The sequence below is a fragment of the Melozone crissalis genome, unplaced genomic scaffold (genome assembly GCF_028551555.1).
Source record: "Melozone crissalis strain CALT ecotype California unplaced genomic scaffold, PUWL_Pcris_2 ptg000077l_1, whole genome shotgun sequence".
NCBI lineage: Eukaryota > Metazoa > Chordata > Aves > Passeriformes > Passerellidae > Melozone > Melozone crissalis.
Window position 1 is genome coordinate 2,141,473 of NW_026535854.1, and position 16,286 is coordinate 2,157,758.

Genomic DNA, 16,286 nt, shown 5'->3' on the forward strand with positions numbered 1-16,286 from the left:
ACTGCCCTCTTCAATATATTCAGAAGCATTGCCAGAAGCATCATAAGCATCCTTGGCACAGAAAGAGGTGGCGGAATCCTCGTCCTTGAGGTTGTTCATGGTCAGCGTCACTGAGCTCTGCCCGTTGTCCCTGGAGATCGTGAATTGGCCCCGCACTGATGGGCTGCACATGGTGCTGCCACTGGTGCTGATCCCTGCCACCCACTCCAGTTCTTCCCCAGGGTACTGCCTCATCCAGCCCATCCCAAAATTCCCAAAATCGAACCCGGACCCTCGGCAGAGGAGGCGCAGAGAACCCCCGGGGGGCGGGAGGTGCCCCCCGCACTCCAGCAGGGTCACGGCCGCCCGCAGCCCTGCGGGACAAAGGGGAGATGATGGAAATCAAAAGTCTGATTGGTCAAGGGCCTCCAAGTGGGTGTGGCCAGCTGGACAAACGGGTATAATTCACCTGGGAGGATGACGAATTCTAAAGATCCCAATTTGGGGCCAATAGTCAGGATTTGGGTCAAGGGTTGAGCTTTGGCCCCATCCCCATCTCCCCTTTGTCCCGCAGGTCTCCGGGCGGCCGTGACCCTGCTGGAGTGCGGGGGGACCTCCAGTCCCCCGGGGGGTCCCTGCGCCTCCTCTACCGAGGGTCCAGGTTCAGTTTCGGCAGTTTTGCGATGGTCTGGTATTGCCAGAGACCCGGGCAGGGGCTGGAATTCATCGCCAGCATCAACAGTGATGGTGGCAGCACCAGGTACGCGGATTCCATCAAGGGTCGGTTCAGGATCTCCAGGGACAATGGGCAGAGCTCCGTGACACTGACTATGAACAACCTCAAGGACGAGGATTCCGGATCCTATTTGTGTGCCAAACACGATGCTACTGGTGCTAGTGGTTATGTTGCTGATATTTGTGGTTTCAGCCCCAACTGTGTCCCGGTTCCCCAGACCCTTCCCTCCAACCTCTGACCCCACTCCTGTTCCTTTCACCCTGCTCTGGCCCCCAATCTCAGCTCCTGGCCCCAAATCTCAGCTCCTGGCCCCAAATCAGGGCCGGTTTAACCCCCAGCTCAGCCTCGGCCCTCCAACCCAACCATTGCCCCCAGACTTGTCCAGTTTTACCCCAAATCTCCCCTGCAGGCACCGAGTAACAGCGACTGACCCAAATCTGCCCCTTGGCCTAACATCAGGAATTTTGGGCTAAAATTTGAATTCTTGATCCCTGATCTAAACTTTGGGCCCAATTCCTGACATTTCGGTGACATTTGGGGAACAAGGGCACTGAGTGTAGTTCAGAGGGGACATGTAGTTCAGAGCCGGAGCAGGGCTGGGGCAGAGAGTGAGGAAATGGGGTCAGGGGCTGGGGATTGGGGAAGGGTCTGGGGAACGGGGGCAGGGGGGGATGCAGAGATGGGGACGGGGCCAATACCATAACCAGGATTAACATTTCCAGTAGCAGAGGTTTTGGCACAGAAATAGGATCCGGAATCCTCGTCCTTGAGGTTGTTCATGGTCAGCGTCACCGAGTTCTGCCTGTTGTCCCTGGAGATCCTGAACCGGCCCTTGACTGATGGCGCGTAGTAGATGGCGCCACCAGTGTTTCTGATGTAGGCGAGAATTCCAGCCCCTGCCCGGGTCTCTGGCGCACCCATTGCATTGCAAAACTCCCAAAATTGAACCTGGACCCTCAGCACAGCAAAGTCAGTGACTCCCCGGGGGGCTGGAGGTCCCCCCCGTACTCCAGCAGGGTCACGGCCGCCCGGATCCCTGCAGGACAAAGGGGAGATAGGGATGAGAAACCTGATTGGCTGTGGGCATGAAGTGGGTGTGGCCAGTTGGAAAAGAGTTGGGACCCACTTTGTAGAAGGATGAGAAGGTCCAGGGGTCAGAATTTGGGGCCAAGAGTCAGGATTTGGGTCAAGGGTTGAGCTTTGGCCTCATCCCCATCTCCCCTTTGTCCCGCAGGGCTCTGGTCGGCCATGAGCCTGCTGGAGTGCAGGGGGCACCTTCAGCCCCCCTGGGGGTCCCTGCGCCTCCTCTGCCGAGCATCTGGGTTCAGTTTCGGGAGCTACGACATGAACTGGATGCGCCAGAGACCCGGGCAGGGGCTGGAGTGGCTCACAGGGATCAACACTGGTGGCAGCACCTGGTACGCGCCGTCGGTCAAGGGCTGGTTCATGATCTCCAGGGACAACGGGCAGAGCTCGGTGACACTGACCATGAACAACCTCAAGGACGAGGATTCCGGATCCTATTTCTGCATGAAATCTGCTTATAACAATTGGGGCACTGGTGCTGGTGTGGATGGTTTTGGTCTGGACCCCGTGGCCGTGTCCCGACCTGCTCTCAAATCCAAGACCCTTCCCTAAAACCCAAACACTTTTGCCCAATCCTGACTCTGTCCCCACCCTAGAGTGGTTCTTCACCAAATTCTCCATACCTGGCAAGAAAGTTGACCCAAGTCTTAACCTTGGCCTTAAATCTCCACTTTTAATTCAAAGTCTTGAGAACAAAGAGGAGATTTGGGCTCAGGAGTTGTGGTTTGTGGTCAGCGTGTGAGAATTGGGTCCGAGGCAGAGCAAGGTTGGGATCAATGGTCAAGGGCTGGGTGTGGGCTGGGGGTTTGGGGGAAGGGTCTGGGCAACGGGGACAGGGGGGGACACGGGGATGGGGGGCAATGTCAAATCTATAAACATCACCAGCAGGATCATACCAAACATTAACAGATTTGGCACAGAAATAGGTGGAAGAATCCTTGTCCTTGAGGTTGTTCATGGTCAGCGTCACCGAGCTCTGCCCGTTGTCCCTGGAGATCGGGACCTGGCCCTTTACTGAGGGTGCGTAGCCGGTGCTGGAACCATCACTCTTAATCCCCCCCAGCCACTCCGTCACCTGCCCGGCTCTTTGGCGGACCCACTGCATCCCTAAATTCCCAAAACTGAACCCAAACCCTCGGCAGAGGAGGCGCAGGGAACCCCCTGGGAGGCTGGAGGTGCCCCCCGCACTCCAGCAGGGTCACGGCATCTGACTCCATTATGCAGAATGCTGAACAATTGCTCTAATTAATCTCTACTATATTACATTAATATTATATTTTATTACATAATTACAATATTATATCTCATTATTACTATATTACATCTCATTAGTAATATATCTCATTAATACTATATTACATCTCTTTAATACTATATTACATCTCCATAATGGTATATTACATCTCATTAATGCTATATTATACCTCATTAATACTATATTATATCTCATTAATTCTATATTATATCCCATTAATACTATATTACATCTCATTAATGCTATACTATATCTCATTAATTCTATATAACTTCTCATTTATGCTATATTATATCTCATTAATACTATATTATATCTCATTAATGCTATATTACATCTGTACTAAAGAGATACTAAAAGAATTCCGTACAAAAGACACGAAAAAATCCTAAAGAATCCCCATGAGAGTCTGACAGAGCCAGGTCATGGCTTGGAGCCCATTGGCCAAGGAAACAAAACAATCTGCAGCAGAACCCAAATGATGAATCCCTGGAGGGGAACAATCCCCCTGACACTTTCCACACGTGCAGAAACAGCAGGAGCAGCGAGGAGAGGTGGGAATTGTTTCCTCTTCATCTTCTCTCTGTGCTGCTCCAGGAAAAATCATGTAAATGAAAGAGAGAGATAGAGAGAGAGAGAGAGAGAGAGAGAGACAGAGAGAGAGAGGGAATGGTGTCTGACTTCGTGCTGGGAATGAGAATGGCACAGCTGGTCCTGGTGCCCATCTCCCCTTTGTCCCGCAGGGCTCCGGGCGGCCGTGACCCTGCTGGAGTGCGGGGGGGAACTCCAGCCCCCCGGAGGGTCCCTGCGCCTCCTCTGCCGAGGGTCCGAGTTTAATTTCGGGAATTTCTCCATGTCCTGGGTGCGCCAGAGGCCCGGGCAGGGGCTGGAATTCGTGGCAGGTATCAAGGACAATGGTGGCAGCATCGCCTACGCGCCATCGTTCAAGGGCCGGTTCAGGACCTCCAGGGACAACCGGCAGAACTCGGTGACACTGACCATGAACAACCTCAAGCACGAAGATTCCGGATCCTATTTCTGTGCCAGATGCATTGATGGTGGTTGTGCCAATAGTGATGGTACTGTTTGTGTGGCATTTATTGCTGGTTCTGATCTTGGTCCCAGATCCCTCCACTTTGTTCCCAAATATCCCATAGTCCTCTGATCTCTCCACCAAATCTCAGCCCTTTTCATAAAATCTCGGCCATTTTACCCCAAACTCCGCTCCTGCTGCCCCAACCCCCGAATTTCTCCCAGTTTTTCCCATTCCTCCCAAATCTCCACCAGCTCCCAAGACCTGGTTGGAGCAGGCCTGAACTGGAGGCCAGGGGTGAAGGTTTGGGGCCAATGGTTGAGTTTTGGGGCAGGAGCAGGGGAGGGTTTGGGGTCAGTGCTGACCATTGGGGCAAAAGGGGACAAAGGGTCAAGGGCTGGGTCAATGGGTGAGGTTTGGGATGAAAAGCAGAACTCTGGGGACTCAATGATGGAAGTGGGATGAAATGCAGGAGCTTGTGACCATCAGGGGCATCGTCAGCATTAGCAGCAGCACCATAACCATCAGCAGCCCTGGCACAGAAATAGGATCTGGAATCCTCGACCTTGAGGTTGTTCATGGTCAGCGTCACCGAGCTCTGCCCGTTGTCCTGGGAGATCGTGAACCGGCCCTTGACCGATGGCGCGTAGTAAGTGGCTCCACAAATGTTTATGTACGCCACGAATTCCAGCCCCCGCCCGGTTCTCTGGCGCACCCAGTTCATGGCAAAATTGCCGAAACTGAACCCGGACTCTCGGCAGAGGGGATGGATTGGCTGTGCGGTGAAAGTTGGCGCTGCCAGTCCAGAGAAAGCGTGTGGGATCCACCCGGGATGACTGGCAGGAATTGCAGGAGGAAGATGGTGAGGTCCAAGGGTCCCAATTTTTGGGCAATATCAGATCAGGATCTGCATGCAAGAATCAACATTTGAGCGGATGTTTTCCATCATCCCCATCTCCCCTTTGTCCCGCGGGGCTCTGGGCGTCCGTGACCCTGCTGGAGACCTCCAGCCCCCCGGGAGGTCCCTGCGCCTCCTCTGCCGAGGGTCCGGGTTCAGTTTCGGGATTGTTGACATGTTCTGGATCTGCCAGAGACCCGGGCAGGGGTTGCAATATGTCGCAAGGATCTACTACACTGGAGGTTACACCGACTACGCACCGTCGGTCAAGGGCCGGTTCAGGATCTCCAGGGACAACGGGCAGAGCTCGGTGACTCTGGCCATGAACAATCTCAAGGACGAGGATTCCGCCACCTATTTCTGTGCCAAATGTTACAGTAGTAGTTGTGGTGGTGGTGGTGCTGGTTATGGTGTTGATGGTGGTTTTGGTCCAAAGTCCTCTCCTCTCTGTTCCCAAATATCTCAGAATTCTCCTATGCTTCCCTAAAATCCCCACCCCTGTTTCTCAAATCTTGACCATTTCCCCCTAAACTCCACCGCTGCCCCAGCTTTTGGTTTCCCCCAGTTTTGCCCATTTCGCCACAATCTCCCCCAGTTCCTCTCCGTCCCAATACGGAACCGGGATCGCTCTGGGGCCCTTTGCACACAAAGCTTTTTGTGCAGCCGTCGCTCTGCCGCAGCGCCCAGAGGCTGAGCTGCCCTCTGCCAAACACAGATGTTCACAATGACCAAAACCAGGAACTTTCTGTTTCCTTTCCTGCCCCGGCCGGGCCCCGGCAGCTGCTGGGGAGGAAGTGGGGGGAGGCTGCGGAGCCCCAAAATCACGGCGTCTTCTCCTCCCTCCCTCCCTCGCTCCCACCTGGGGCTTCACTTCTCCCTCAGCGGCTTCGGTGTCTGGGGCTGTTCTTTGGGGCTGGGCTGGCATCCTCTCTGGGAGGTATGGAGAAAAAACCCTGTTTTTTTACGCAAAAACACATAAAATATTGGGGGAATTGAATTTTTAAAATTTGTCACGAGCCAAGGGCTCCATGCTGAGAGAAGCAGATGGGTCTAAGGGTGGAGTCACCTGGAAGGTTCCATTGGTCAAGGGCAGGGTCAGAATGGGCAAGGAGAGCTCAGGAGCCAAAATGGCCCCAAGTGGGCCCTGATCTGAGGTGTGCGGCCAGGAGCTGAGAATGTGGGGCAGAGCCAGGGCCGGGTTGGGGCACGGGGACAGGAATGGGGTCAGGGGCTGGGGATTGGGGAAGGGTCTGGGACAGGTGAGGGCAAGTGGTGACACAGCGATGGGGGCGGGGACAATAACATAGGCATAATTATCAGAAGCAGTAGCACCAGCACCCTTGGCACAGAAATAGGATCCGGAATCCTTGTCCTTGAGGTTTTTCACGGTCAGCGTCACCGAGCTCTGCCTGTTGTCCCTGGAGATCGTGACCTGGCCCTTGAACGATGGCACGTACTCTGTGTTGACACCACTGCTCCAGATCCCCGCGACCCATTCCAGCCCCTGCCCGGGTCTCTGTCGGAGCCATTTCAGGGCAACACTCCCGAAACTGAACCCTGCCCATCGGCAGAGGAGCTGCAAGGAACCCCCGGGGGGCTGGAGGTCCCCCCTGCACTCCAGCAGGGTCACGGCCGCTCCCCCATCCCCAAACCTTCTCTGGTTTGCCCCAAACTCCCTTTGTCTGGCCTCAAATATCTAACAGAGGTTCCTTATATTTTAACTTATGTTAAACCCTGCAATTACCCCCGATCCATCCAATAATTAATTGGACACCTCCACCTGAGTTTTGCATCTCATCATCCCCATCTCCCCTTTGTCCCGCAGGGCTCCGGGCGGCCGTGACCCTGCTGGAGTGCGGGGGGCACATCCAGCCCCCCGGGGGGTCCCTGCGCCTCCTCTGCCGAGGGGCCAGGTTTAATTTTTGGAATTTTGAAATGTTCTGGGTGCGTCAGAGACCCGGGCAGGGGCTTGAGTGGCTCACGGGGATCAGCAGCAGTGGTGGCAGCACCTGGTACGGGCCATCGGTGCAGGGCCGGTTCACGATCTCCAGGGACAACGGGCAGAGCTCTGTGACGCTGACCATGAACAATGTCAAGGACGAGGATTCCGCCACCTATTTCTGTGCCAAATCTGCTTATGGTGGTGGTGATGATGCTGCTGCTTATATTGACCTTGCCGGTGGTCACACCACCAGTTGTGAGCCGTTCCTGTCCCCAGTCCCCAGACCCTTCCCCAAATCACAGCTCTTGACCCCATTCCTGAGCCTTTCCCCCAGATCTCCCCCATTTCCAGCAACACCAACCACGAAGCCACAAAGCCCTTACTGGTTCTGCCCCAAACCAAAGTAAGTTGGCAGCAAAATTCACCCCAAATCTCCCTGATGTCCTCAAATCTCCTCCAGCTCCCTGGGCCTCATTGGAGGAGGCCTGAACTGCAGGCCAGGGGTGAAGGTTTGGGGCCAATGGTTGAGTGTTGGGGCAGGAGCAGGGGAGGGTTTTGGGTCAGTGCTGACCATTGGGGCAAATGGGGACAAAGGGTCAAGGGCTGGGTCAAGAGGTGAGATTTGGGACGAAAATCAGAACTCTTGGGAGTCAGTGCTGGGAGTGGTATCGGAACCAGGAGCTGGAGGCCATAACGGGCATCATCAACATAACCAGCACTAGGAACACGACCAGAGCACGAAGCTTTCCCACAGAAATAGGATCCGGAATCCTCGTCCTTGAGGTTGTTCATGGTCAGCGTCACCGAGCTCTGCCCGTTGTCCCTGGAGATCCTGAACCGGCCCTGCACCGAATCCGCGTAGTCGGTACTGCCACCTTTGCTGATCTGTGCAATTAATTCCAGCCCCTGCCCGTGTCTCTGTCGATACCAACCCATCCCAAAACTGTCAAAATTCAACCTGGACCCTCGGCAGAGGAGGCGCAGGGATCCCCTGGGGGGCTGGAGGTCCCCCCCGCACTCCAGCAGGGTCACGGCCCCTCCCCCATCCCCAAACCTTAACTGGCTTTGTCCCAAATTACATTTGTCTGGCCCCAAATCTCCAAGAGAGATGCCCAGTATTATACAGTGCCTTCAAGCCTCCAATTGACCCCAATCCACCCATTAATTAATTGGACAGCTCTGCCTGAGTTTTGCATTGCCTTATCCCCATCTCCCCTTTGTCCCGCAGGGCTCCGGGCGGCCGTGACCCTGCTGGAGTGTGGGGGGGACCTCCAGCCCCCCGGGGGGTCCTTGACGTTGCTGTGCCGAGGGGCCAGGTTCGGTTTTGGCAATTTTGGGATTGCCTGGATCCGCCAGAGACCTGGGCAGGGGCTGGAGTGGGTCGGAACCATCACCAGCAGTGGTGGCAGCACCTGGTACGCGGATTCCGTCAAGGGCCGGTTCACGATCTCCAGGGACAATGGGCAGAGCTCGGTGATGCTGACCATGAACAACCTTAAGGACGAGGATTCCGGATCCTATTTCTGCGCCAAGAACACCGATGGTCACGGTGCTTATGCTGATGCTGTTTGGGGAGGATGGAACAGCAAAGCCTTATCACTATGATTGCCTGGCAAAAGATTTTGAGAATATGGAAACCATCAGCAAGATTGAAATGAAAGTAAGCTTTGAGATCCCTCAGTGACTGAACAACTGGAAAATAACGGTGTGGCCAGCTGAAGGTGATCCCATTTTGATGGAACAACACCCTCTGCCTGCAGACAGCTCCAAGGGTCACAGCAGACCCCACAGCTTGGCAGAAGGGGCCAAAGAGGAGTTTTAGGGTTTAAAGTTACTCCAAAGACGGGTTTTTAGGGTTTAAAGTAACTCCAAAGAGGAGTTTTTAGGGTTTAAAATGTAACAAAGTGTAGTAATGTAATGATTCTTATAGGCTGGATGAAATGCTATAGCATTTGTATATTGTACTAGATTGGTTAGTGAGAATTAGAATATTCAACACAGAAGATGATTTATTGTATGGTGGTGGGAATCTCACTTTCTCATGCTTTTTTTCTCTTACAGTTTTATGCTCTTACCCTTTTATTCACTCACTTTTTCACTCTCTTACCCTTTTTATTCTCTCACGCTTTTTACTCTCTGACCTTTTTTACTCTCTTACTCTCTTCCTCTTTTACCGCCTCACCCTTTCTCCCGCTCTCCCCTTTCTTCTCTCAGTCCTGCTCCAGCTGTGCCTGGCAGCTCCCAGCAGGGCCCTGCAGTTCGTCCTTTGCAATAAACCCAAAATTCCAGACCTGGCTGCAGAGATCTCTTGTGTCCGTCCGTCTGTCCTGACCGTCCTGCGCCCGGATGCTCCTGCAAGGCTGGTTGGGGATGGGGTCATGCCCGGCACGTCAATAGCACCATCATCAGAACTACAACCACCAGTGTAAGCACATTTCCCACAGAAATAGGATCCGGAATCCTCGTCCTTGAGGTTGTTCATGGTCAGCGTCACCGAGCTCTGCCCGTTGTCCCTGGAAATCCTGAACCGCCCCTTGACCGATGGCGCGTAGTCGGTGTAGCCACCAGTGTTGCTGATATCTGCAACGTATTCCAGCCCCTTCCCGGGTCTCTGGCGCACCCAGAACATTTTATAACTCCCAAAATCGAACCCGGACCCTCGGCAGAGGAGGCGCAGGGATCCCCTGGGGGGCTGGAGGTGCCCCCCGCACTCCAGCAGGGTCACGGCCGCCCGGAGCCCTGCGGGACAAAGGGGAGATGGGGATGGGAAACCTGATTGGTCCAGAAGGGGAAAAGGGGCGTGACTTCCAGGAAAAAGGGTTGGGACCCACCTGGGAGGGGCAGCAGGAGCAGCAGGGCCAGGAGCCGGAGGGAGCTCGAGGCCGTGGCCGGGATGTGCCCGGGTTTGGGTCCCGGGGGGAATTGGGGGTCGTTAACAGTGCATTAACTGTGTAATCAATGCAGAATGCTCAGGATGAGGTGTCTAAGTAATTAAAGAATGGATTGGGGTTAATTGCAGGGTTTGAGGCATGTTGAGATTTGGAAAACTCTGGTGGGGTTTTGGGGGCTAAAAAAAGGGGAGTTATGAGAGAAATTGGTGAAGGTTTGGGGATGGGGTCCGGGCGGCCATGACCCTGCTGGAGCACGGGGGGGACCTCCAGCCCCCGGGGGGGCCCTGAGACTCCTCTGCCGCACCTCTGGGTTTGATTTCGAAAAATTTGCAATGCTGTGGATCCGCCAGAGACCCGGGCAGGGGCTGGAAATTGTGGCAGGGATCAGCAGAAGAAGTGGCAGCATCTTTTACTTGGACTCGGTCAAGGGCCGGTTCACATTGACGAGTGACAACGGGCAGAGCTCGCTGATGCTGTCCATGAACAACCTCGAGGACGAGGATTCCGCCACCTATTTCTGTGCCAAAACCAGTACAGATGGTTGTTGTAATGCTGCAGCTCGTCTTGATCAAACTGATCTGATCACTGTGTCCCTGTCTGCATGCCCGCGCCCCAGACCCTTCCCCCAAACCCCATTCCTGTCCCTCTGTCCCAGCCCTGCTCTGGCTCTTCCCAAATGTCTCCTCTGGGCCACACTCAGTGCCCTCGTTCCTCAAATGTCACCAAAATGTCAGGATTTGGGCCCAAAGTTAAGATCAGGGATCAAGAATTCAAATTTGGCCTAAAATTCCCAATCTGAGGCCAATGGTGCAGATTTGGGTCGGTGGCTGTGACTTTGTGTCTGCAGGGGAGATTTGGGGTAATACTGAACAAGTCTGGGGGCAGTGGTTGGGATTCGAGGGACGAGGCCGAGCTCAGGGTGAAACCGGCCCTGATTTGGGGCCAGGAGCTGAGATTTGGGGCCAGGAGCTGAGATTTGGGGCCAGAGCAGGGAAGGGTTGGGTCACTGGGACAGGAGTGGGGTCAGGGGCTGGAATTTTGGGGAAGAGTCTGGGGAACGGGGACGGGAGGGGACACAGGGATGGGGCCGAAACCTCAAACATCAGCAGCATAAGGAGCAGCACCAGCACCAGTGCGTTTGGCACAGAAATAGGATCCGGAATCCTCATCCTTTAGGTTGTTCATGGTCAGCGTCACCGAGCTCTGCCCGTTTTCCCTGGAGATCGTGAACCGACCCTTGAACGATGGCGTGTACGCGGTCCAACCACCATTGTAGCTGATACTCGCAACCCACTCCAGCCCCTGCCCAGGTCTCTGGCGGATCCAGAACATCCCAAAACTGCCAAAACTGAACCCGGACCCTCAGCAGAGGAGGCGCAGGGACCCCCCGGAGGGCTGGAGGGCCCCCCCGCACTCCAGCAGGGTCAAGGCCACCCGGAGCCCTGCGGGACAAAGGGGAGATAAGGATCAGAAATCTGATTGGTTCAGAAGGGGAAAAGGGGTGGGGCCACCTGGGAGGGGCAGCAGGAGCAGCAGGGCCAGGAGCCGGAGGGAGCTTGAGGCCGTGGCCGGGATGTGCCGGGGTTGGGGATGGTTAATGCTGGTTTTAGTTTTGAAATCAATGTGGAACACTCAGGACAAGGTGTGCAATTAATTAATGAGAATATTGAGTTAACTTGTAGGGTTTGAGGGACCTCAGGATTCCAGAAAAATCTGATGGAGATTTGGGACCAAACCAGTGGAGTTATGAGGGAAATTGGTAAAGATTTGGGGAAGGGCTCCAGGCGGCCGTGACACTGATGGAGTGCGGGGGGGACCTCCAGCCCCCCGGGGGGTCCCTGCGCCTCCTCTGCCGAGGGTCCGGGTTCAGTTTTGGACAATTTGGGATCAGCTGGGTGCACCAGAGACCTGGGCAGGGGCTGGAATTTGACGCAGACATTGACAGCGATGGATACACCAGATACCCGTCTGCGTTCAAGGGTTGGGTCACGATCTCCAGGGACAACGGGCAGAGCTCGGTGACGCTGACCATGAACAACCTCAAGGACGAGGATTCCGGATCCTATTTCTGTGCCAAATGTGCTTCTGCTGGTTTGGGTGCTTATGCTGCTGGTGCTGCTGTTGGACCGCATCCCTATCCCTGTGTGCCACCCTACCCTCTTCCCCTGATCCTTCCCTCCAACCCTTGACCCCATTGGTGACTCCCACAGACCCAAATCTGGCCCATTTTCCCCAAATCTCGGCCATTTGCACCCAGGTTTGGAGACCTAGACTGAGACGTGGAGCCAAGATCTGAGGTTTGGAGCCAAGAGCTGAGAATGTGGGGCAGAGCCAGCTCAGAGCTGGGACACGGGGACAGGAATGGGGTCAGGGGCTGGGGATTGGGGAAGGGTCTGGGGAATGGGGACATGGGGGGACACAGCCATGGCGTGGCCTCAATGCCATAGGCATCATTAACAGCACCATTATCATCAGCACCCCTGGCACAGAAATAGGATCCGGAATCCTCGTCCTTGAGGTTGTTCATGGTCAGCGTCACCAAGCTCTGCCTGTTTTCCCTGGAGATCGTGAACCGGCCCTTGACCGATGGACTGTAGTAGGTGTAAGCAGGACTGCTCCAGATCACCGCAACGTATTCCAGCCCCTGCCCGGGTCTCTGGCGGATCCATTGCAGGGGAAAACTGCTGAAACTGAACCCGGACCCTTGGCAGAGGAGGCGCAGGGACCCCCCCTGGGGGGACTGGAGGTCCCCCCCGCACTCCAGCAGGGTCACGGCCGCCTGGAGCCCTGCGGGACAAAGGGGAGATGGGGATGAGGCCAAAGCTCAACCCTTGAACCCATAATCCTGACTCTTGGCCCCAAATTGGGACCTTTGGACATCATCATCCTCCTCCCAGGTGGGTCACATCCCTTTTTTCAAGCGTGCTATGCCTATTTGGGCACTCTTGACCAATCAGGTTTCTCATCCCCATCTCCCCTTTGTCCCGCAGGGCTCCGGGCGGCCGTGACCCTGCTGGAGTGCGGGGGGGACCTCCAGCCCCCTTGGGGTGTCCCTGACATTGCTGTGCCGAGGGTCCGGGTTGGATGTTGGTGGCATCACCATGTTCTGGGTGCGCCAGAGACCCGGGCAGGGGCTGGAGTGGGTTGGGAGCATTCGGAAGGAGGGCTGGAGCTCCATGTACGTGCCGTCGGTGCAGGGCCGGGTCAGGATCTCCAGGGACAACGGGCAGAGCTCGGTGACGCTGACCATGAACAACCTCAAGGATGAGGATTCCGGATCCTATTTCTGTGCCAAATCTGATGCTGTTGGTGGTTATAATGTTGGTGCTATTGGCCGGCTATTGGGACGCACCTGTCCCTGTTCCCCAGACCCTTCCCACCAAACCCTGACCACACTCCTGCCCTTTGTCTCAACTTTGCCCTGCTCTGAACCCACATCTCAGCTCCTGGCCCCAAATCTCAGCTCACAGCCCCAAATCTCAGCTCTTGGCCCCAAATCTCAGCTCCCAGCACAAAATTTGGGCCAGTTTCGCCCTGAGCTCGGCCTCATCCCTCCAATCCCAACCATTGCCTCCAGACTTGTCCAGTTTTACCCCAAGTCTCCCCTGCGGGCACCGAGTAACAGCCACCGACCCAAATCTCGCCCATTAGCCACACATCGGCAATTTCAGGCCAAAATTTGAATTTTTGAGTCCTGACCTTAACTTTGGCCCCAAAATTTGAAAAATTAAATGTAATTTGAGGAACGAGGGCACTGAGTGTGGCCCAGAGGGGACATTTGGGTCAGAGCCAGAGCAGGGCTGGGACAGAGGGTGAGGAGTGGGGTCAGGGGCTGGGGACTGGGGGGAAGGGTCTGGGGAACGGGGACAGGAGGGGGCACGACCATGAGGGAGGAGCCAATAGCATACGCAGTATTTGAACCAGCAGCAGCACGAGCACTCTTGGCACAGAAATAGGTGGCGGAATCCTCATCCTTGAGGTTGTTCATGGTCAGCGTCACCGAGCTCTGCCCGTTGTCCCTGGAGATCCTGAACCGGCCCTTGACTGATGGCGCGTAGGCGGTGCTGGAACCACTGCTGTAGATGCCTGCGAGCCATTCCAGCCCCTGCCCGGGGCTCTGGCGGATCCAGAGCATGTCAAAATTCCCAAAACTGAACCCGGACCCTCGGCAGAGGAGGCGCAGGGAGCCCCCGGGGGGCTGGAGGACCCCCCGCACTCCAGCAGGGTCACGGCTGCCCGGAGCCCCACAGGACAAAGGGGAGATGGGGAGGAGGAGCTGGGTTGGTTATGGACACAAAGTGGGCACCGCCATGCCAGAAGAAGTGTGTGGGATCCACCTTGGAGGATTGGCAGGTGCTGCAGGAGGCGGATGGTGAGGTCCAAGAGTCCCAGTTTGTGGCCAGCATCAGGGTCTGCATGCAAGAATCAATATTTGGGTTGATTTTTTCCCCTTCCCCATCTCCCCTTTGTCCCGCAGGACTCCAGGCGGCCGTGACCCTGCTGGAGTGCGGGGGGACCTCCAGTCCCCCGGGGGGTCCCTGCGCCTCCTCTGCTGTGGGTCCGGGTTTGATTTTGGGAAATTTGGGATGGGCTGGATGCGGCAGAGACCCAGGCAGGGGCTGGAATTCATCGCCAGCATCAACAGTGATGGTGGCAGCACCAGGTACGCGGATTCAGTCAAGGGCCGGTTCAAGATCTCCAGGGACAACAGGCAGAGCTCGGTGACGCTGACCATGAATAACCTCAAAGACGAGGATTCCGGATCCTATTTCTGTGCCAAATCTGCTGGTGCTGCTTGGGCTGTTGCTGCGAATCCTTTTGTCCCCATCCGCTTTGCTGTTTCCCCACTTGTCCCCATTTTCCCGATTCTTTCCCCAAACCGCAGCTCCTGACCAAATTCCTGTCCCCGTGTCCCAGCTCTGAACTGGCTCTGCCCCAAATCTCAGCTCTTGGCCCCAAATCTCAGCTCCTGGCCCCAAATCTCAGCTCCTGGCCCCAAATCAAGGCTGGATTCACCCTGAGCTCGGCCTCGCCCCTCCAATCCCAACCATTGCCCCCAGACTTATCCAGTTTTACCCCAAATCTCCCCTGCGGGCACCGAGTCACATCCACCAACCCAAATCTGCCCCTTGGCCTCACAATGGGAATTTTGGGCAAAAATTTGAATTCTTGACCCCTCAGCTCAACTTTGGGCTCAAATCCAGACATTTCGGTGACATTTGGGGTGCGAGGGCACTGAGTGTGGCCCAGAGGGGACATTTGGGAAAGAGCCAGAGCAGGGCTGGGACAGCGGGTGAGGAGTGGGGTCAGGGGATGGGGAATGTGGGAAGGGTCTGGGGTATGGGGATACAGATGGGGACTGTGAAAAAACCAACTCAACCACCAGAATAACGAATATCAGAAGCAACATACCGACTGTCAAAGCCAGATTTCACACAGAAATAGGTGGCAGAATCCTCGTCCTTGAGGTTGTTCATGGTCAGCGTCACCTAGCTCTGCCAGATGTCACTTGTCAATGTGAACTGGCCCGTGACTGAATCTGCATAGAACATTTTGCTACTGCTTCTGCTGATCCCTGCGATGAATTCCAGCGTGTTCCAAGATCTCTGGCGCATCCAACCAATGCCAAATGTCATGAAATCAAAGCCAGATGTGTGGCAGAGGAGGCGCAGGGACCCCCCGTGGGGCTGGAGGTCTCCCCCGCACTCCAGCAGGGTCACGGCCGCCCGGAGCCCTGCGGGACAAAGGGGAGATGGGGATGAGGCCAAAGCTCAACCCTTGACCCAAATCCTGACTCTGGGCCAAAACTGGGACCCTTGGAGTTCATCATCCTCCTCACAGGTGGGTCCCATGTCTTTTTCCAGATGGCCACGCCCACTTTGAGGTCCTCAACCAATCAGGTTTCCCATCCTCATCTCCACTTTGTCCCACAGGGCTCCAGGCGGCCGTGACCCTGCTGGAGTGCGGGGGGCACCTCCAGCCCCCCGGGGTGTCCCTGCGCCTCCTCTGCCGAAGGTCCGGGTTCCTTTTCGGGACTTTTGAAATGGAATGGGTTCGTCAGAGTCCTGGGAAGGGGCTGGAATGGGTCGCGGGGATCAGGTATGATGGTGGCAGCACCTGGTACGCGGATTCAGTCAAGGGCCGGTTCACGATCTCCAGGGACAACGGGCAGAGCTCGGTGACGCTGACCATGAACAACCTCAAGGGCGAGGATTGTGCCACCTATTTCTGTGCCAAATGTGCTTTTACTTCTGGCGCTGGTTGGGGTGCTGGTGCTTTTGTTTATCATTTTCTTCCTGTCCCCATGCCCCAGAACCTTCCCTCCAACCCCTGTCCCCACTCCTGAGCCTTTGTCCCAACCTTGCCCTGCTCTGGCCCCAAATCTCAGCTCTTGGCCCCAAATTAGGGCCGGTTTCACCCTCAGCTCACCCTCGTCCCACAAATCCCAAAGATTTTTACCCGACTG

General features: G+C 55.6%; 1 pseudogene and 2 gene segments (V, D, J or C); 1 reads left to right on the forward strand and 2 right to left on the reverse strand.

Annotated features, from left to right (window-relative positions):
- Positions 1-3,807: 3,807 nt before the first annotated feature.
- Positions 3,808-4,372, forward strand: LOC128946181 (immunoglobulin heavy variable 3-23-like; the record flags this gene model as incomplete). The annotated part of the segment is given in 2 exon segments: positions 3,808-4,135; positions 4,344-4,372. Coding segments are annotated over 2 exon segments (357 nt in total), but the record flags the coding sequence as incomplete, so codon positions are not given.
- Positions 4,373-8,446: 4,074 nt separating this feature from the next.
- LOC128946182 (Ig heavy chain V region 6.96-like) lies at positions 8,447-9,782 on the reverse strand (the record flags this gene model as incomplete). The annotated part of the segment is given in 3 exon segments: positions 8,447-8,452; positions 9,262-9,668; positions 9,761-9,782. Coding segments are annotated over 3 exon segments (435 nt in total), but the record flags the coding sequence as incomplete, so codon positions are not given.
- A 2,305-nt stretch (positions 9,783-12,087) lies between these two features.
- Positions 12,088-14,056, reverse strand: LOC128946183 (immunoglobulin heavy variable 3-23-like; annotated as a pseudogene).
- Positions 14,057-16,286: the final 2,230 nt, after the last annotated feature.